This window comes from Blennius ocellaris (genome assembly GCF_963422515.1).
Source record: "Blennius ocellaris genome assembly, chromosome: 22".
In the NCBI taxonomy this organism is placed as follows: domain Eukaryota; kingdom Metazoa; phylum Chordata; class Actinopteri; order Blenniiformes; family Blenniidae; genus Blennius; species Blennius ocellaris.
The window spans coordinates 6,536,722-6,558,557 of NC_137671.1; the positions used below are offsets into that span (position 1 = coordinate 6,536,722).

The window sequence follows — 21,836 nt, forward strand, 5'->3', positions numbered from 1 at the left end:
TGTATCTCAACTACTTTTCCAAAAAGCTTTTATTCAGTTATTAAATTTCATTGCACAATAATGAACATAACAAGCTCATGTTCAGTGAATATGAAGATGATAAACGGAGATAAAAGCTGACTTAAGTAACTCTGAACGTGGCATAGTTGTTGGTGCCAGAGGAGCTGGTTGACTAGTTCACAAACTGTTGATTTATTCAGTTGTTTTAAACAATTAAACAATTTAAAGAATTGTACAAAAAAAAAACCCACAATGATCACTGACTGATTTTGAGATGATAGAAGGGCAACAGTAATGTACATAACCACTTGTTACCACCAGGCTATGCAGAAGACCATCTCTGACCGCAGAAACCGAGGCGACAACTCATGTTGGCTCACCAAAACTTGACAAAAGTAGATTGGAAAAACATTGCCTGGTCTGATGAGTCTTAATGTTCACTCCAACACTGTCAAAATTTGGAGTATACAAGATGAAACCATGGATCCATGCTGCCTTGCTCAGGCTGGTGCTGGTGTAATGGTGTGTGGGATTGTTTTCTTGGTGCACTTTGGGCCCCTTAGCATTAATTGGGCATTTTTAAAATGTCACTATCCTGCCACAGCATGCCAGTTTCAGATTACCCTGGATCTATTTCTATTCTGGTTAAGCTGCTATAGGTTTAGACTGCTGGGAAACTTTTCACATTGAGATTCCCTCTCTCTCTACCTTGCTGCAGGATTTCTGACTGTGGAACAGGAAATTTGTGATCTGAGCCCCCCACCCACATCAAGTCCTCTTGTGAAAATCTGCTGGGAGGAGGAGATTCAACTCATGAACGTTCAGCTTACAAATCTGCAGCAAATGTGTTGCAAACATACTTACTGCATATTGTTTTTCCGCCCACCTTGGTGGAGTTAAGTTCAATGAGATTCATGAAAACACGCAAAACAACAAGTAAAAGGTGTGAGAGAGAAATGTATTTTCCCTTTCTGCAGCTATAGGAACTGTCGACAAGGCACGCGGGCTAATAGGCTAATTATGACTCAGAAACAAATCAGGTATGAGACAAATTACAGTCTTTTAACAGCTTTGACTGTTTGAGCAAGACAGTAAGTAGTAATGACACTGTAATGAGATGAGGTAGGTGTAGCGGAGGTGTGTCTGTGTTTGTGTGTGCCTGTGTATCATTGTGCGTGTCAGTTGGGGGTGCGAGCTGAGAGGATACAAGCTGCACACAATTAACAGAAACATAAATATCTCACCATGCTTAAGCAAGCCATTAATCAGATATAAATAGAGCGAAGGAGCCCTTTGTGATTAACGAGGTGAGACTTGCTGCTAATTACTGTTTCCTTCTCCTGTGGTAATTAGGTTGCCATGTTGAATGGGGATGACTGGGACTGCCGTGACCCCCCCCCCCCCCCCTACAGAGGCCCGAGCCATTGTTCAGTTCTGCTCTCTGCACCTCTGTGTGACAGTAGCAGAATCCATTTATGTGTCATTGTGTGTTGATGTGCACTTGTGATTTTTTTCCAGTCGTGATCTGTGTGTTTGAGGCCGATTTGATAGGTTAAGGTGAAACACGCATCTTCATCACACGAGGAGAATTACAATTCCAATCCACAATGCAACCAGTCATAATTTAAATTAATGGAACACACCATTGCTCTCCTTTCAACCAATGTGTTCAAATTAAAATACATCGTTTCACATTCATACGGCAACATTTTGAAAGACGATTCCCGTTTTCACAGAAATAGGCAGTAACGCTGAAAACAATATTGTTATACATGTACGGCCACTAGTGAGTGCTGTCTATTGTTTTTGCAATGAAACCACACACACACAAATGCACGCAGAGAACAACACATTATAAACACTAACAATGGTGAGTACATAAACATTTGTATAAACAAGAAATGAAGTCGGATTGCTATTCCAGGTGACTCTCAACTATTAAACTACCAAATCCCAGCAGAATATGGATTCGGAGTCACTGGGAGCCATTGTTGTTATCCATCTACTCATGCATGAGCAGAAGAGCTGCTTATTACAGCTGTGATGCGCGTGCGCAGTCGCAGCGTTTCGGGAAAGTTGTAGTTTCCGCCATCTACACAGAGACAGAGTTGGATTGTTTTCAAACTGTTCTGTTTTCCCCTGTTTACACAGACGGAGTCGGAGCATTTTTTTGAAAAGTTCCAAATGTTTTTCAGTTGCTCGGAGCACCGCTGTCATGTAAATGGACAAGCAAAACACAACAGAGGTTTTCTGTTTTCACTTGAAAACATCATCGTCATCATTGTCTTTCACTACAAAGATGACTTCTTTTTTTTTTCCCCGAGGAGAATTTTAAACAGTGTGTTGGTTTGAAAACTATTCACAGGTATCTTTCAGCTCCCAGAGCACTTAGTGCTTTTGAAATCCACACAAAGGAACAGATTGACAGATCAGACATAATATCTTGTCCAGCCATGGATTCCTCAGAACTCCTCAGGTTTCCTTTCAGTGTCAGCAACAGATCATGCCTCATAGAATGTATCTGGTTTGAGTCCAGGATGTGCTTGGGGTTTTTTTTTTCCTGTGTACTTCAGTTTCATCCCTCAGTCCAAACAATTGTGCTTGAGCTCAGTTGGCCTCTCTAAATAAGTGTGAATTTCAGTGTGTGATTCACAGTCTCTCTGGGGTCACCTTGTGATGGACTGCCAACCTGCCCAGGGTTTACTCCAGGATCAGCTCCAGCTGCCTGCACCCTCCAGTTGGATAAAGTGGTGGAGAAGATGTGTGGACAGTGCACATGGCCTCAGACAATACTCAGGTCGACGTTACATGTAGAAGTAACATCCACACGGGTGGCATCAGCCTCAGTTTCCGAGCAGAACTTTGGCGAAAGCATCAAACTTCTTTCACAGGCTTCTCTTATTCCCATGGTGCGTCGAATATGTGCTCCCCAGGTAAGCCATGCACTTGCATTGAGCCACCCACACAAATGTCAGTGGCTTGTCCAGATCTGTAGATTACAGCAGTGAATGGGAGTTAGCATGAGCACCCCGACTGCTCTCTATAGATGTATTCTGACACCTTTCTTTCAGAACGAACACGAGTTTCAGCGGCAATTTAAGCAACAGCGATGCTCTGACCTGATCGTGCAGAATCTAAAGAAAACATAGACAGACAGAGCAGACCTAAAGAGTAAGACCTGGCCGTGGGGAAACAGCATTTACTGATTGTAATGCCTGTAAAAATAACTGTTTGATGTTGTCTGACAAGAAACAAAACCTCTGTAAAGAAATTTTTATTATATGTTCTGCCCAGCGCAGTCCAAGAGAACAAGAGCTGCCCCAGTAAACATTTTCACGTAAATGAGATCATCCAATGTCACAGGTCTTTTATTTCTGCTGTGCTATGGGTACAATCTGGATCCATCTTCAACGTCTGTTAGTGTGAAGAATACAGGAAGTACAAGGGGTCAACCATTCCTGGCCCAGGAAACACATGCAAACTCCACACAGAGAAGCACTGGAGGATTCAAACACAAATATTGCTGGAAGACAACAATGATAACCACTGCACAACCATGCACCGATCCATCTTCCGTACTGTCGTGGGCTCAAAATGGGTTAATGGTAGGTCACAAAGAAACAATCGCACGCCTATTTTTATATTTTAGTGACTATTCAACCTCATATTCTTGCTTTTGCACGGACGGAGGACACTGGAGTACTCTGGGGGAAAACAATGAACACATAGGGAAACTTTACACCGGCCCCAAAGCCAGAATCATACCAGGGGTTTTTCACTATGAGGCGAGAGTGCTAACCACTGCACCATCGTGTGCAGTTATGCCGGTAACGCGTCAATTAGTAACGCGATACTCTCAAAATGACCACTTTTTTCAGTAACGAGTAATCTAACGCGTTATTTTTTCCAAACCAGTAATCAGATTAAAGTTACTTGTCCAAGTCACTGTGCGTCACTATTGTAGCGTCGCACAAGACCAGCTTCTTGTCTGCAAAGCCGCTTTATTATTAAACAGAACTAGCCGCTCGTCCATTCTCCTCCAAACCGACACAGACACGGCGCATGCATGCAGACACTGCACATGCATGCAGACACGGCGCATGCATGCAGACACTGCACGCTCACTTGACCCGCCCATTTCTCCACTCTCAGCCAATCACAGGCTCGAACTGTGTGTTCAGGTAACACAGAAGAATTGGAACCAACCATTGTCATCAATAAACCTTAACATTGCAATAAGCCATCAATCAATCAATCAATCAAAGACTGTATTTGCCCATGGGCGGGGGCAATTAAAGTCGCATAGAGCAGGCAGTGCAAATAAATAAATAGATGAATAGTGCAACAACAGACTACAACTACACCTCTGGGTAAATAAATACCAGTAATAGTACAAATCTGGTAATAAACCCTGAGTGACATATAAATACATCAAAGAATGGAGGTCAAAGGTTAAATATGTATAAACATGGTGCAGGAGGCAGGGATCAGCAGAGTTTTTGGCAAAACCGGTTGTAATTTTTATGTTCAGATGATTGGGGTGTTGTCGGCAGCTGCTGAAAGTAACTTGTAACTTTTTAAGGGAGTAACGAGTAATCAGTAATCGGATTCATTTTTTAAAGTAACTGTGGCAACACTGATCATGTGGCTTTACAGGTAGTCAAATTTATTTAAATATGACACTTACTATTGTGGTTCATATCTTATTTTATTCCCTGCTTTATTGCAAACACACAGCAGGAAACACTCCCCTGTTTTTCAGTTTGACGTTAAAAATCAGCTCAACAGAGCAGCACCTCTGATGGATCTGCGATACGGCTGCGTCAGCACTTCTCATCGGCCACAGCCTCCAACTAACACCCGGCTCACTCCACTGGTTCCCTGTCACACACTCCGGGCCTCGGTGATATACAAGTGTAATCCATTACTACACACTTACACTAATTGTCTTCAGTTGGAAGTGGCTGCTATGACCTTTTTATGGTAAATGAAAATAAGTGGAGGCGCGGAACAGGCGATATTGGATTCTGTTGTTAATTAATGTGTGTATTATCTGGGTGGATGAAGCCGGGGGGAGGGAGTTAATTGAATTACAGTCAGCGAGTTGGATAATGCACTGTTGTAATTGTTGGACTGTATAAGACAGTGCTCGCATTAGGGAGACGAAAGGGAGGCCTGATCCGCTTCTGGAGAATGGTAAGAAATTACTTGTTTGGTTTTGGGGTGCGAGGCGTGAATGGCTTTCTAATTTAACCCTTGGGTTACTGTACACAATATGCACAACTAAAGCTTGTCGACAAACTGCTTATTTATATGAAACACTTTTACAGCAGAGACTCAGACATGTTAGTGTTCCATCCTAGGCATCAAACTCCACATTTTGGTAAATATGGTGATGCTTAAAGGGAAAAGAGCCCCAGAGCATAACGTCTTAATGCAACACAAGCTTTTCTCAATGTGGCGTTTTCTTCAGAAATTCATCATGTTTTTTTTCTTCACATTTAAAGCCGAGCTGCAACACAAGGCTTATTAATGAGCCGTCTTTATTTTAAGTCAAGAAATCTATGTTAATAAGCATTAATATCACAAATAATAAATGCTGAATAGGATTACAGTATATGTGTATTGCTCTGCCAGATTGGGAAACCTGAGCGTCTCCCAGGTATGTATTTTAACTGGGTTGTGTTGCCATCTAGTGGTCTTGTTGGGTACTACATCTATCACAATATAAACACTGTACATGAAGACTGTATTTATAATATCCTGTGTAGCTCCAATTAAACCACATTTTAGGAGTACTATTTTGAGTATATATTGTTTTTCACACATAATCTAACAGAAGAGAAGCAGAACGTGCAGGTAGGACACAAATACGTCTCGAGGCTGATTAAACACAGGTGAAAACAATCATGTAATTAGAGCAATGAAGACAAAAAATATTAAGCTACAGGATATTAGTCACTGGAAAACATTTAATTAACATAATGTGTATGACCGTAAATATATCATTTTCTTTTTTGCAATGCAGGGGAGGTGTAATTGTTATTCTAAAAAAAAAAGTTTTTATATGGGAGCACTGAAGGTTATTAATAAAAGCTAATAGTACGAAATACTTCGATATATTTGACTACTTCCAATGGAGTGACAAGAAAAGGATTCACAATATTGTTAGGAGTAAATATAATTAGCCTTGCTTTATTTATTTATATTTTCTATTTCATCGAAACTATTTGAAGATTCGTGGGAAGTGTGATTTGACCAGCGCGGTGTTTTATGTATATGTATAAAAAAAAAAGTAAATGTTTACATGGCGGGAACAACAACATTAAACAGTAACAATAACATACCAAATGAATAATGCCGTGTTGTGCTACGGTGACATAAACATTCCGTATTTGTTATCGTTTTGGTCACTACTACCTGATTTCTTGACGTTCTTGATGTTTCCAGGGAATCGGCCGCAGCGCTCTTTTCCGCTTACTCCGCGGAGGAAAAGTTAGTTCCGACCGGAAAATCTGATTGGACGAGAGAAACGAAGGCTTACGTTTTCACACGTCACTCCGCCACAATATGTATTTATTTATAATGTGTTTTTTTTTTTTTTAGGAGAGTCGGGTTTTTAATGTTCAATTTCCTAAAAAGAGCTGGGTTGCTTGGAATTTTTTTTAAATAATGCATCACCAAAAAAAAAAAAAGAAATACATGTAAAAATCAATTGTGTACATGATTTAAATGAATTGAACCAACAATAATTAAACATTTCATGTTGTTTTGCATACATAATCAGCATTCGCCTTATGCGTATTGACAAAAATGATGAAATGTTTCAGACACTAAATGCAACAATAAATATGACGTTTTAGAAACTTAATGTTAGTTTACTTGTAATGCACAATGACATTTTCCATTTAATGTAGTTATTGGTCAAATGCAATAAATATCGGTTGGTATAAATGTTGTGAAGTGGTTTTGAGAGTAAAACCTGAATGTGCATAAAATCATCAGCACAGAACAGAAAGATCAAAACAGCTGGAAAATATTCGTATATTGCACACCTGCAAAGAAATAAACATGTTCCAACTCTTGGTTTTTTTATTTTTTAATTAATGCAACAAAATGTCCTTTTTTCCATGACTTGCAAAAACACTGAAATTACATTTTCAATAATAGTTCTGGCTATTGTCTGATTAGAACAGGCTGTCGTAGTAAATTACCACAAATATTTACAATAAACCTGGCCAACAACACACACACATATGAGTAAATAAACTTTATTGTTTTAAAGCATATTTACATTTTTTCCAAATTTCAGCTCTTGTACAAGGTGGTCATTTACTTTGATGCAACTTTTAGAAAACAAGAAATAAAATAAAAGAACTCCCTCTATGTACATTAATTCACATGAGAACAAGCGAAGATATTACAATTTCTTTACTGTACATATAAACACATGTTACAGTGGTCAAAGATTTTAGGACAGACTTTCCTTTTAAAAAAGAACTCACTTCGGTAAAGATGGTTCATTGGATCATGAATTCCTTTTTCTCCACACTGGATGGGATTACAGTTTGTCATTTTGAACAATGTTATGATTTACATTATATGACAGTTTATTTTCGACGCAAGTTTTGTAAACGCGGTCCGACAGTGCCACTGCGCACGCAAGTGAAAACCTTTTTCCAAACATCTTTAAAAGTCTTCCCAAAACCAGTACATGTTTCTGTAAGACTTTCACAGTTAAATTGACAACTTTAACTAATAATAGGTCCATTTCAAACTGCTTCTCAATCCGCCTGCATGAAAAACAAAAGCAGGAGAGAACCCACAGGCTCCAACTTCCACCGACAAAGAAGAAAATGAGGCACATTAAATGACCAACTTCTCAGCAAGTCCTGTCCGTGAGACACGGCAGCATCTCAAAGCTTCGCAATCTTCTGGTTTTGTCATAAACAAAGATTTTTGTTTTACACATTTGTTGAAATTGCTCGATTCTTTAAAATGGCTGTCGCTGCACAAAACAAAAACAAAGAAAAGGTTTATATGTATCCAGATGCTCTCAAAAATGTCTGCTTGAACATTTCCATTTAAATCAAGTATATATATATATTAAAAAAAAAAAAAAAAAAAAAAAGGAGTCACATTTAGTTCTATGAGCTAGAACACGATACAGTGTGCACAACGTACAAGCATAAACACGCATGTCAGCACTTTGGTGTAGGCTCGTTAAAAAAAAGAAAAAAAAAAGAGAACAAAAACAACAAACTACATGAAGCCGTTTCAGGAGTTTTCCATCACTCTGAAGGTATGAGGTGAATATCGAGTGCAATTACAGGGATGCGATTGTTTGTCCAGCGGATGGCGCCAGAACTGCGTTCAACTTATACAAGCCGAGGTAACTACTCCCTTTCTACACACCACTACTCAAACAGTGAGCGCTCAAAATAATGTACACCAACGTTTCTTGCTCTAAAAGTGGGCTAGCAGTGGATGTGATGATCGGCTGTGGGTCCACAGGGGGTGAATTGTAGTGTTCGGTAATATTTACAGTGGTCACAGAGTAATGAACGGGTCTCACTCAGGAAAGTGCGGCTTAAAGTCAAAGTCACAGTGAGTAAAATACCCCCCCCCCCCCCCCCCCCCAAACTTCCCATTTACCTTCCAGATATTATGAACGTGGAATGTTCAAATTTCAGTGATGTGCATGTTTTCTTTTCTTTTCCTCTTCAGTTACCATTTCGACTAAGACCCGAGAGACATGAAACCTACGTTACAGTGAAAACTCCAGTCCAGTGGCTCTCAGTGCTCTGAGGGATTTTTTTTTTTGGGGGGGGGTACAGAAGCAAACGAGAGAGGTGATCCTACAACGCTGCATTTTCCAGAAGCTCTGATCCAGCGACGCAGGACAAACTTTCATGGCTAGTCTGGTGAGCCTCCCGTGCATGCAGACATGCAGAGAGGGAGAAACGGATGTGGGAAAGCAAGACGGTCACAAGGCAGGCCACAAGTATGTTTGCTTCCGAGTGACTTGGCTCGAATCAGATGCGACTAAGGGAACCGGACTTTCTGTTCCAACTTGTCATTTTCCCCCCCCCACATTTCGCTTCCCAGAGCATACAAAGCAAAGCTTTGTGTTGCCTCTCCGTGTTAGAAATCAGGCCGGGAAGGCGTCTCCAGGCCATCGGCTCAGTGTTTGTCCTAAATGAGATGACGTCCAACGTCCACCAAACTGTCTATTGTGATTTCTGCTACCGACGGGTACAATAGTCTTATATAATGTTAACATCTGAGGTGAACTTCACATTTGTCTGTCCTTCATACACACCCACGTCACAAATTGGGGCTGCATATTCTGGTTAATAAAGCCGTATCTGCAAAGGATGGGGGATTACAACTTGTGGACCTTTTCCAGTCTTTTAGATGAGCGGACCAGCGGCAGCCGAGCACGACTGTCGGTCCGGCTCCTCCCAAGACAAACGTCTCGGGAGCGCTCTGTGATCGTCGGATTTGAGGAGCAGAGCGGGTTAGATGGAAGGGAGAGCAGGAGGAAGCGATGAGGCGGCTTTTTACTCGGGGAGGTTCAAGGCAGTGACTTCCGGTTTCATCTTGAAATACTGGTTGAAGCGGAGGACTGCGTATCTGAGCGTGGAGAGAAAAACACAAGTGTTTGGATTTGTGCCAACTCACTATGACTTTCCTGGGCTTGTTGTTCAAATTCACCCGCATGTCAAGTGTCTTCATTTCTACATTTGAAGTTTCTCAGAAGCAGACTTTTACCAGAAAACCTGCAAAGGTTATTCGTGTTTCCTTCAGGTGATGAAAATCACAAGAGAAATTGTGATTTTAAACACCAAGTTGCTCGGATCACTTTGAAGTAAATGTGTATGTTCAGTTGTCTGTGCAAAAACATGACATTTCCAACTGCAGCATTTATAAGGGTGTGCAGGTCGATTTAAAGAAATGAATGTACAGATGCAGAAAGTATCGTCATGCATTTGAAATTTAATCTGGATGTTAACGCTCAATAGTTCTTTAGCTTGTAAACTTGTACTGCATTGTTTGTTTGTTGTTTCCATAAGCAATGTGATGTTGGTTCCTAAAAATCAACCGTAGGGATTTTTCAAGCGAGACAAATATAAGAAAAATATTCTTCTTGCTGCCCCTTTCCAATGATGGAGGTGTTGATTAGGAAATGTAGAGTGCATTAAAAACCAATATCTGCTTTCAGTTTCATGATAGGAACAAAAATACAAAATAAAATAGGGGATTATACAATTTGAAAATTGTTGCTTCATGTTTAATTTCCATTGGATGGACTGCATCAAAGCGATAAAGACGTTAACCCTACACTTTCATGTTAAAACACTTGGCGTGTGCTTGACTGCAACTTACCCCAAGAAGTCGAAGTCAATGGTGGAGAATTTAGCCTGAATCAGAGCCCAGAGTCCCCAGAAGAAATGTGAGGCCTGGGCGCAGAGGAGAGAGAGAACAACGGGATTAACATGCGCTCCCTGTCAAAAAGTAAATATCACCTCTAATTACCCAACACGGCTCACTCAAGCCGAACAAAGCCAGCAGAGGCCACCTGGCAACAAAAACAACAACAAAAAGAAGAAAGAAAAAAAAAAAAAAAAAAACTCAAAACAATTGCTCCTCCAGCCCATCCTCCACTCTGCCCTCCTGTCCTCTTGACAGTAAACAGAGCGGCTCGGGGGAGAGCAGGGAGGCTCACTCGGGTAGAGAGTTGTCATTAGACATCCCCGTCTCGTATTCAGAGCAGGTGGAGCAGTTTACAGCCCCCCATCAGGCTCGGCTCTGTTTGGCCCACATGGTGATGCAGTGGGTTTGTCAAGAAAGCACCTGAATGAGTGGATTTCCCTCTTCTGTGTCAACAAGTAATTTTTTTTTTCTACTTTAAAACGGAAGGATATGGGGAAAAGATGCAGAATTATATCTGCTGTGGGTTCAAGGTTATCCACACGACTATGAAACAATCGCATGAAACTCCTTTTACCGTCGAAAAAGTATTGTTTATGTTAAATTGTTGGGGTCAGACTTTTAGAGTCCACGACCCTGCCTGGTCTTTTAACCCTGAACTTGGTTGTCTCGATATGTTTTACCATTCATTAAGAAAAGATAGCAAAACGCAACGTTGGGCGCTCTGGTACCTGGAGATGTGTTGTACGAGAAAAGACACCCCACTGCCCAAGACAGTTTTATTTCAGGTGGAAGCCCACTCCCACGTCAACAGACTGGGCTTTTTAGTCAGTCTGGTATGAGACGTCTTGTTTTCAGCCAGGAGAGACATCCCATCAGTTCACGTGTGAAAATATTCTGTGGAGGATCGCTGTTTTTCCCCAGAGTTATCTGTGGCCTTGACTGTCTCAGACCGTTTCAGCAGGTTTAATAATAAACGCTTTTGTTCCACTGTTCAATAAGACACAGATGGCTTGGCCACTTCAGCGTCTTGAACAAAAACACTATTCTAGCATTGAGGCCTCAAATAGCACGGTTGCATAATCAGTAGAAGATTATGGACATGAGCATTATAAGCATAATATTCTTCAATGTCTCTCAGTGGGGAACCTTCACATTGAAATCAATGACTTTTGGTGGCTCGTCCACTTTTCCCCCCCGAGCAGACTGGAATTCAAAACATCGCTCTGTAAAGTATGCAAGTAAATAGTGTTCGATCCTGACTGACTGCTCTAAAAAACCCATCCAACCTGAGTTAAAACAACCACACCCGTGAACAGCAGCTTTCCTTTTTACTGACCTGGATTCTTGTTACTGAACTCGTCACAGTGTATTGGTTGGGGTGGAAGCCCAGGAATTACATTGAATTCATTTGCTTGAATAACCTTTAAGTCCTTTTCAATGACACGTCCAATAAAAGTTAAAACCTAAAGGGCTTTTTGTGACTTGGTGTGCAAAACATGAGATGAAACTGTTCGTATCAACTAAATTATGAATCATTATGAAAGAATCAACCTGTACTTATTTCATGAGTTACCCTATATTTGTATTTGCCAGGAAAACAAATCAAAATTTCGGACGATTCCAGTGGGGGGAAAAAAAAGAGCCGACAAGTCACCGCCTGTTACAGCAAAAATGCAAAAACAAGTTAATCTAAAACATATGTAGTTTAATGCTTTGCGCTGTGGCGTTCGATATTAGTGAAATGAGTCCAAGATGTTCCCAGATTTGTTCTCCCGAATGATCAAACTCGCAGCGTCTCTTTGTTCAGAGTCCGACCAGAATGAGACATGATCTCTTTGAATGCATCGCCGTCTCCCGCGACAACCAATTGTTCTCTGTTGCTGCCAAGTGGGGCTGCAATCAGATGTAATGTGTAATATAGGTCAAGGTTAAGCCATAAATACCTACCAGAGCAAACTGGTTGACCTGCACGTACAGGATCTCCACCTCTCTGTCGGTGACTGCGCAGCCCTGACCTTTGTGCTCCTTGTAGGCCTCCAGGTAGGAGCGAAGCCACTGAAGCTGAAAGGAGCGCTGTGGGTAGTGACTGTAGTCCACTTCATTCAAGCCTGAAACAACAATATAAATAACTCATATGGTGGAAGAACAAGCTTTTTTTTTATGGGGGGGGGGAAACCTGAACTTCCACTACTTGTACTCACCAGCGAACTCATTGAAATGGTTCCCAATGTCATAGGCCTGGTAATTGTACCCAGCGTACTCGTAGTCAATGAACTTTACATTGCCTGGAAATAGAAGCAGCGTTGTTTAGACAGAGACACGCTGAGGAGACACAAAATGATTATGCTATTTCCCTTTGATAAGCCTTTTCCCTTTCATACCCTAACTCTGGCTAGGTACCTGACTGCGGGGGCAAAGAGTAAGAGTTTGCATTTTGATGGAGGTATAGTGTGGAAAGAAGCTTCGGGAAAGATGAATTTGACCAATAAGACAGCCAGGTTTTGAGGTTTTCCCCTGTTCAACGCAAGAATAAAGTAAATCTACATTCAGTTAACGTAAACTCAAGTTAGAGAAAATGTATATATTCACAAATGAGGCACATTAGAAGAATATTAGGGGTGAAACTTATCTGCAACTTGACCCAGAAACATGACAGGACTCCATCAGGAGAACAGACATACGACATGCAAATCTACATGGACACGTTCTAAACTTATCAGTCGGTTAGTAGTGATGAAGACGGGAGTTATCGGAACCTTGTCCGTCAGACAGCTGGGATAAACAAGCACAGACGACTAATGTGCACAAATATGCCGCAAAACATGGAACATACGCAAGAGTGGAGCGGGTAAATATTGGTTTTGGATGCATGCACGGAGTGGGAGAAAAGTGGTCGGGTCGCTGTTATGTTTTCAAGACGTGGATGAAAAGTGCAGAAGGATGAAGAAAGATGGGTGAATAAACTCGGCACAAAAAGTAATTTTTGTCGTCGTTACTCTCACAGCATTGGAATGTGTGTTAATAAATAACATGTGCGTTTTCCAGCAGTATGCCGTAGCGTTGAAGCACTACTTTTTTTTCCTTCTTTTTTAAATGTTCAATATAAACAAATCCATCGTTTCACAAAAAGAAATAATCTTCACAAAACTATTTCAGTTACTTTTTGTGCAGTTTAAAAAGGTGAAATGTACAATGAGCTGACAAAGCAAATGTACACAAACACGCCATTAATTACAACACTCTCTCAGAACTTTGATAGCATCTGACGAGAATAACTGAGAATCCGCTGGATTTACAGCCCAGAGAAGAACATTTAATCTTCCAGATCCACCAGTCATCAATAAGCCTGCATACTGTTCCACACTCGTAACACACAAACTGTCTAATTAGATGCTGAATTTGCATTGAAAAGATGGACGATGAGTTTTATGAGTATATTAAAAGCAAAAATGTTGCTATGTGGGTGCATTTAGAAGTCACTGAGAATGTGTTGTGTGGGTTTTTGTTGTTGTTTTTTTTTTGTTTTTAACAATGAGCAAAAAAACAAGTATTCAGTCATGCAGTGGATGGTCTCAAAATACAAACTCTTACTTTTGCGAGCCCAATTATCACAGAGACGTAAAGCTGACACTTTGCAGTACAACTAATTCATTCAAATACCTCTGCTGGGATAATTTCTTCGCCCTAACACATGAAATATTAGTTTTTGAGGTAGTGCTGGACTACAGAGAAAGACACTTTGAGGTGGGTTACCAGCCGGCGTGTAGGTCCTAGCGGGACACAACTGAACACCTCCGGGCAGTGGCTATAGCCCCCCTGTGCAGCAGATGAAAAGGTTGGGGCAAACACATCTTTCATACATGCTCACTCTCTCACTGAGACATTCGTCTTTTACCCCGTCTTCTTCTCACGCACAGGTTCCAAACATCAGGCCCTGCTGGTGAACAACACCCAAATCCTTTTCATTCCCCGCCCTTCTCCCAGCACACCCCTCCAGGGCCCCCTTCCTATTGGCCCTCTGTGGATCCAATCGCGTGACAGCGCCGCTTCCTCTGCAACCTACACAGTTTTTGAGGCTTCCTGTTTGCTGTGGAGCTGCCTTCCTCATCTTTTTTTTGTTTTTTGTTTTTTTTTTGCCCGAGAAAGAACTTGAAAAGACAAAAATATTCTGTGTAAAGTGACTGTTGGAGAGATAAACTACACCAGCCTGTGCTGGAGGGTGAGAGACAAAGGAAAGAGACAAAAAGAGAAAAGTAATACAGCCCTTATTGTGATATGATTTTTTTCTAAAACTGTACCAAATGTAAAATGAGGTGACACAGCTGCCCTTTTTTTGTTGTTGTTTTTAATAGAACTGAAGCATTTGGCTGTTTAAGATTTGCATGTTTAAGACATGATTTACATCTATTCTAAGTTTTAGTCCCGGAAACTCCCTAAAAGCACTGCTGAACTCGGCTGTTTGGTAACTGCTAAAAAAAAACTTCTGCAAACACGCACAGAAGTGGTGCACATGAATTTACATTTCTGGATATACAACTTCATTTAACAAAGTTAAATGTTGCAAGAGTCAGAAAGTTATCCACTTTAAGGGCGAAACTCTGACGGGCCGCGGTTAAAGACCAGTTTGCACTTTGGCAAAGATAAGTACCTCGTGCTTTTGCAGAAACAGGATTCAGCTTTGAGGTCAATAGTACTCTGTAGCAATAAAGTCAATTATTCCGATGAAAGGGCCAGAACCAACAGTTGATCAGCACTCTGCTCTGCCTTTTGGTGAATTTAACATGACGATAATATCACAGATGTCTAATCAGAGTGGAAAGAAGAAGAAAGAAGCTCTGTGGTTTCGTCAGACAGTTTGCACTTTAAGCACAAGTTGCTCACACCACTGTGACCACAGTTTTTTTGGGGTTTTCTTTCTTTCTTTCTTTTTTTTTTTAGGACTACTTTTAGCTGTGAATTAATACACATTTGAGGCACTCGTTTATGGAGCAGCAACAAAGCATCTGGAAATGCGCTACACTGCAATGTAATGAGATATTTCAGCAAGAAAAAAAGGAGGGGGGGTTCTTTCGCTGTGTATCTAGAGATGACTAGACGACAATGGAGCTCTATGGCAACACCCAGGAGCTTAGAGACAAAACAAATGTTCGTATAGGTGATACTAGAAAGTAAATATGGCATAATACAGGGATGTTACAGGAATATAAAGTCTAGCGGGTGCTCAGACTTACTTGCAGTAAGGGGAAACCTAATGAACACTGACCTGCATCATAACCATTAAAGCAACTAACTTAGAGAATAGATGTGAGACAACCGGTGGCTGAGTGGAACTGAAAGGTGATAAATAGGGAGGCATGTGGGTCCTACTGCTGCCATGAACTCATCCCGATTGGCCTGAGCCGCGGGCAGACTACACCAGGGCCCTCAGAGCCGACTGTGTGTGAGGTTTGTCCCTCTCCATTGCCTCCCCAGGGCAGGGCGGCGCAGGGCAGCCACAGCCTCGGCTGTCATTCCTGAGGGAGAGAAGTCTAAACAAAAGGCGCTGTGAGAAGGACCCCGCCCCTTGTCGCAGTGACAAGGGGGCCGACAGCTCTGGAACAACCCTCCCACCTCCCCCACATACAAAAAAAAAGAAAAAAGAAGAAGAAAAAAAAAAAAAACACGTAGTGCCCTTATTCTACAGGTTAGTTCCTCCTTTACATTTACTGTGCCATTTATCACAGACAGAGGAACCGACTGGAAACAGTTTCACTGATGCACATGACGGGCCAAAAAAAAAAAAAGTAAATCTTCATGCTAAGGTTTCGGTTTCACATTCATACCGTCAACAAAATGGTAGCAACATGCCCAAAACAGCCATTAAAACCTTGGCTTCAAATGTGATATGAGGCAATGGCACTGTTCGTTTTAGCCTGATACATTTACATTTTCAGGTGCTGAGCACAGAATTAGAACGACGAGCCAGACAATTTTAAGGGGGGGAAAAAAAAAAAAAAAATGCTTCAGTTAAAACAAATTCATAAACAAGAAGGATCTAAACCATGCATTTAAGAACACATGGAAATGAATAAGAGATTCTGAGGAATCTAATTTGGATAATTGATCCAAAAAAGTGCATCGTCTCATCTGATCGTTCTAATTCCGAGTCTGCCACCAAGCAAACGCAGCGACGCTGGGCGACTGCGTGTCGATAGGGAGTAACCGAGTGCAGGTAAAGCAATCCTACCTGAGTGTGGGGACGGGTGCAGATCACACAAACAACAACACAACCCAGTAATGTCTGTGACTACACGTGTGCAATGTGCACTCACCAGCCTCCTGGTTGTAGATGATGTTTTTGCAGAGGAGGTCGTTGTGGCAGAGAACAACGGGGGAACCCAGCAACGACAAGTTCTGCTGCAGCCACACCAGCTCTTCTTGGAGGCAACGCTGGCTGGGAACCTCCAGGCTCAACCTGGAACGCGGGAAAGAGTCAAACGGGGCAAATATATAGGTCCAAAAGAAGGCGCACTGTCCCCTTGTCCTACGGAGGGCCTCAGGGTCCGTTTCTGGGCCCCATTATGTTTGGACTATACACGTCTCTTGGAAATATTATCAGCAGGTTTAATGGTGTGTCATATCATGTGTATGTAAAAGATATCAAGCTTCCAGGCGATGACAAAAACAAACAATACAGTCATATGACTTCTGCCTTGGCCTTCTTAAATTAGCTCATTATTTGCTTTAAGATGGAGTTCAAACTCATTGTTTGTGGGACCTGCCTTAGGTCCACAACACAAGTTAGGCACATAGGAGCCTTGTGTTAAACAACTTAAAGCTAACTGAGCTTTGAGTCTGTTGCAACTTTGGCCAGAGTTGAGGGTTGCCGATTTAGGGTAAAATACAGAAGAAGCAGCAGCATTAAAGTGGTGACAATGGGGGAAAATTTTCATTTTAGTATTCAATTAGAAAAATACCGCCAGAATTAAGTAATGTAGATTCCTTTTAAGTGCAAAATCATAAATGACAATCTTTAATAATGTGTCCTTCACCTTCTAGCAGTTATGTTTGTCTCATTTATTCCATGCTTTGATGTCCTTTGACATACTGACTATACTGACAGGCACATGTTCATAAATAGCTGAGAAAGCTGAAAAAATAGGTTTGAACTGAAGTGAAATGCCCTGAATTGACATGGACATCCTGTGCAGTTACATCAAAACCACCGTCTTCACTTTGATCCCAGCGGGAATATTTCCGAGAATAATGAGAAGCTACATTAATAATGTCTGCAAAGGTCAAGGGAAATTTCCAACAGCAAGATACATTCTGATTTCTTAAAAAAAATTAATCAAAACAATTGTTTTAAATTACTTTTTTGTTTTTACAAGTGAAGTTTCAACAACAATCACACAGAACACGTAGTGTTATTGATTACAAACACCACTGCACAGAGTTAATTTATTCCATTGACTGAAATATAAACATTTCAAAAAAAAATTAAAAAGCAGAAGAATAAGCAAGTTGTCGACCTTATTTAGTCATTGCAGACTGCGACAACACAAAGTGGAAAGATTCCGTCAATGTGCTTGTCAGCACTTCAGTTGGTGTGTTTTTTCCCCTCGGGATGATGCAGGTGTCCCAATTTCTCTCAAAGTGTCTGATCAGCATTTCTCTGACGGTGTTTATGTTCGGCTGGCCTCTATGGAAATCCGCAGCCTATAAAGCTGTCGTTTATTTTGGATTAATTCATGTAACCAATAAAAACAAAGGCAACTCTTTATTGCCAAAGCCGTTTTCTAACTATCACGACTAAATGGAGTCAAAGCGCGTCAAGCAAGTGAGTGAATTATGGTAGTCATAACTCGTGTTTCAAGAAGGACGGCACACCTGCATTTCTGAACAGGAAGGAGGCACTTCCAAGAATATTATCACATTGGGGACAGAAATATACTGCGTGTGTGTGCGTGTTCATCTGTGAGGAATGTTAAAGCCATAAACTAAAGCATTTGTCAGTCATGTGACACAAAGTGAATGAATGCTGTTGTGTTGTTGAATATCGGCTTCTTTGTATCATCTGTGACTCACTGATAAGAAAAGTTCAACACACTAAAGTTCTACAGGAAGGAAAGGGGGGGGGGGGGATAAAGCAAAAGCAGATGATCCTCATCTGTGTATTTATGCATGCCTTCTTTTGAATGGCTATAAAACTAAACAGCTGTTGGACATAACAAATCTTGTCCAAATCAAGTTTTAATCACATAACTGTTTTGTTAAACTGGTTTTCTGTGGTTTTAATCTATTGCCGAGTCCAAGTTCACGAATTGGATCAAAACCTCCATTGAGCTTTCAAAAACAATAAAATAGCTTGAGCATTTGTCAGAGGTCATCCTCAAAGTTTCTACACAGCCTCACCTGGCATTCTTCTCAGGGTCCTTGAAGTACTTGGGGATGAGAGCAAAGTACTTGCCCATCTTCAGCCACAGGTCAGACTGGGGTACCCAGCCATTGTGAGCATGTATACCATGGTACTTTGCAAGCTGCCTGGCAATGAGCCTGTAAATATAGACAAGAGAATTAATGCGGGATTTGAATAAGAGCAACGTCAAGCAGTATGCAAAGAAAGTGCATTTAATCAAACTGGGTCATGAACAGTGGGAAGCTTTTTGAATATAGTCAGAAAGTAAAGTTCTCCTTGTTGTGGTAAAGAAAATATTATGATTTGGAGTCACAGAAATGTTGCTGAGATTCAACTATACCAAGTCATTTTAATCCAATTTCTAGTGATAAGTCACCTATTGACTGAATATTCAGTGTTTGCATTGAGCAAACTAACAAAGCAAAATTTGAGATGGTCTACTCGTGTGCAGACACAGGACTGTTTGTCATCGTCTTTATATGACAATTAGACTGGATTTTGGCAAACGTTCATTTTTAGATCTTGCGAAAACAAGAAATGAAACAGTGACTTGGCCTTAAAATACTCTGGCACATCTGCTGTGTGAGCGAGTGATTGATTGATTGGTATGTGCCTGAAAGGAAAATTCTCAGTTAGATCACTTTGAGTGAAGGCGTTACATAAGCAGCATGCATTTCTTTTACCTGAAAACAGGCTGGCTGCGGATATCCTCTGGCTCCAGGGCAGTTCCTTGCAGAAACTCGTAACACAGGCCATTGTTGAAGGTGCAATAAAGGCGCGGGGCGCAACGGTGTGCCTGTAGTACCCTGAAACTTTTCACCTCGTTTTCCCGGTCGACCAAGAGCTCTGTTTTATTGCCATAAACACGGACCAGAACCACATCCTGCATGACCGGACCCACGTAGCAGCCAAGCAGCTTGTTGGTTATCCCATCTGTGAAGAACTGCACAGACAAAAACAAAAGAGGAGAAAATAAAAATCTATTTGAATGATTTTGATCAAGTTGATGAGTACAGATTGACGACAAAGAGAACAAACGCATGATGATATTTAAATTAAGTGTAAAGTGTAATAGTCCTGAGAGGAGTCACGATCTGGCAAAGTGCTACAAACGAATGCGGTATGTGTCTCCATTTGTGACTACATTATGGATTGTCTCTTCTGTGGCGCTGGGAACATTTTTGGTGAAAAGGTGGAGGGTTGGTTGGGGGTGCCAGCATACCAGCCGTAATTGTTCACTCTGTCTGGGAATTGCCTGTGAACAACAAGACTGTCCGGAATTTTATTTTGCAGGGCCAAAGCAATGACTGGCATTTGCTGAGTTTCCATTTTACTCTCATTGATGAATATGGGCTGGGGTGAAGAAGCATGTGACCAGCCTCCAACCTGACTGTGTTGACTGGGCAGAGCCACACCCCCACCCCAGAACCACCAGTGGAAAGAAAAGTACTTCTCTGTAGTGTTGTTGTGTACATGTCTCAATGTTTATATAGGATCATTTAAAGGATTAATCTTATATAAACAGCACTATAGAGCTACACTCCAGTAAGTAGTTATGTTTATGACCATCCTGAACACTCCCTCTAATAAAATTACTTGTCACACTGCTTGCCAATGATATCTTCATGCTCTACAATAACGTGGCGACATATATAATCTAATTACCAACCAAACTGAGGTTAAGTCACGCAAAAGAGAATATCTGCAGGCCGTTCAGGAGAAACTCCCCCCCCGTTTGATCATGACCTGGTTTGACGCACACGCCATTAAGCAGAGACATTAACCCTTTCCGTGGGCATCGGCAGCATTTTACAGCCAATCCCCCCCTCCCCTCCTCTCCCTTTCTCCTCGGGTTATATATTAGCAGCTTCCAGGTGACATTAGCTCCAGGATTCAACGTCAGCTTGCAAGGACCGAGCCTGACGTGCATTTAAGAAATGGGAACGCCATGTTACCTCGCGTCACGACGGCGGCGAGATGTTTAATTCAAACGGTCGTTAGGCGGTAGCAGCTAGCGGGGGAAGGGTAGAATGTTTGACGGGGAATAAAAAGTGTACCTTCGTTTTGACCTCAGACGGCTTCCAGTTCGGTCTCAGCTCCTTGATAAGCCGCAGCGCGCCCGCTCGGTAGTCGCCTTCTTCCACTGTCACGTCTATTTTGGGCACCGCGGGAGCCTCGTCCGGGACGTGAATGTAGTTGGCCATGGCTGCGTTTATCAACCTCTTGACTTATCGCACACTTTGTGTATAAAAAAAAAATTGTAAAACGATCTACGGTGGTGCGCTCAGTGTTAAATTACGCAATGTAACTGGAGAGTATGGGTGAGGAGCTGCGTGCGGGGTTATAATCCTGTCGTCTGCGGCAACGCCTCTCAGAAAGTCCCACCCACCCGGGGAAGAAAAAAAAAAAAAAAAAACCCGGCTCGCCTGACTCACTGAGAGCGAATGTTTTGAGCTCCGGCGTGTCTCGCTGGGCGGAGCTACTTATTTATATAAAGAGCTCGACGAATACACGTCCAGTAAAGCTATTTAAATGAATAGCCTATTTGCAAAAGATGACAGAAACTCAAACATACGGGAACGGCACTCAGTAATCCCAGAATGCAATGTACCCGGAGGCCCTCGGTGAGCAATTCAAACAGACTTCTCGCTGGTGACGTCGCATCCGTAATCCACTTGAATGAAAGACGCTTTGTAACAAAGCGTCCCGGGGTTACGTCTGGGCGTTTTAAATGTCAGTGCAGAAAAGGCGCTCACTCAGTGTCAATGATTGAGGATCAATCGACTTTAAATCGTCCTAATCCTAAAACGCACTATACACGAGAGGCCACGATTTAGTGGCCATCATTATTGGTTGTCGCCTAATTGATGACGTAAATTCCGACGTAGCCGTTCAGTGACAACCTGCAGTAGAACACTATCAATGTGAACTAGATCAATTCTGCAGTATGGGGTGTTTCCCCCTATATCCAATGCTTTGCAACCCTGTGATCAACTGCTGA

The 21,836-nt window shown here is 41.7% G+C and overlaps 1 protein-coding gene across 1 annotated transcript; it reads right to left on the bottom strand.

The window, feature by feature from the left end:
• Positions 1 to 7,255: 7,255 nt before the first annotated feature.
• On the bottom strand, positions 7,256 to 21,172 carry etnk1 (ethanolamine kinase 1). Its single transcript, XM_080518377.1, has 8 exons — positions 20,893 to 21,172; positions 19,519 to 19,778; positions 18,832 to 18,972; positions 16,749 to 16,891; positions 12,639 to 12,722; positions 12,385 to 12,545; positions 10,390 to 10,463; positions 7,256 to 9,636 (listed from the first exon to the last, which is right to left on the bottom strand). Exons 1-8 carry the CDS (start codon positions 21,037 to 21,039, stop codon positions 9,564 to 9,566), a joined length of 1,083 nt encoding a protein of 360 aa, XP_080374503.1. The 5' UTR covers positions 21,040 to 21,172; the 3' UTR covers positions 7,256 to 9,563.
• Positions 21,173 to 21,836: the final 664 nt, after the last annotated feature.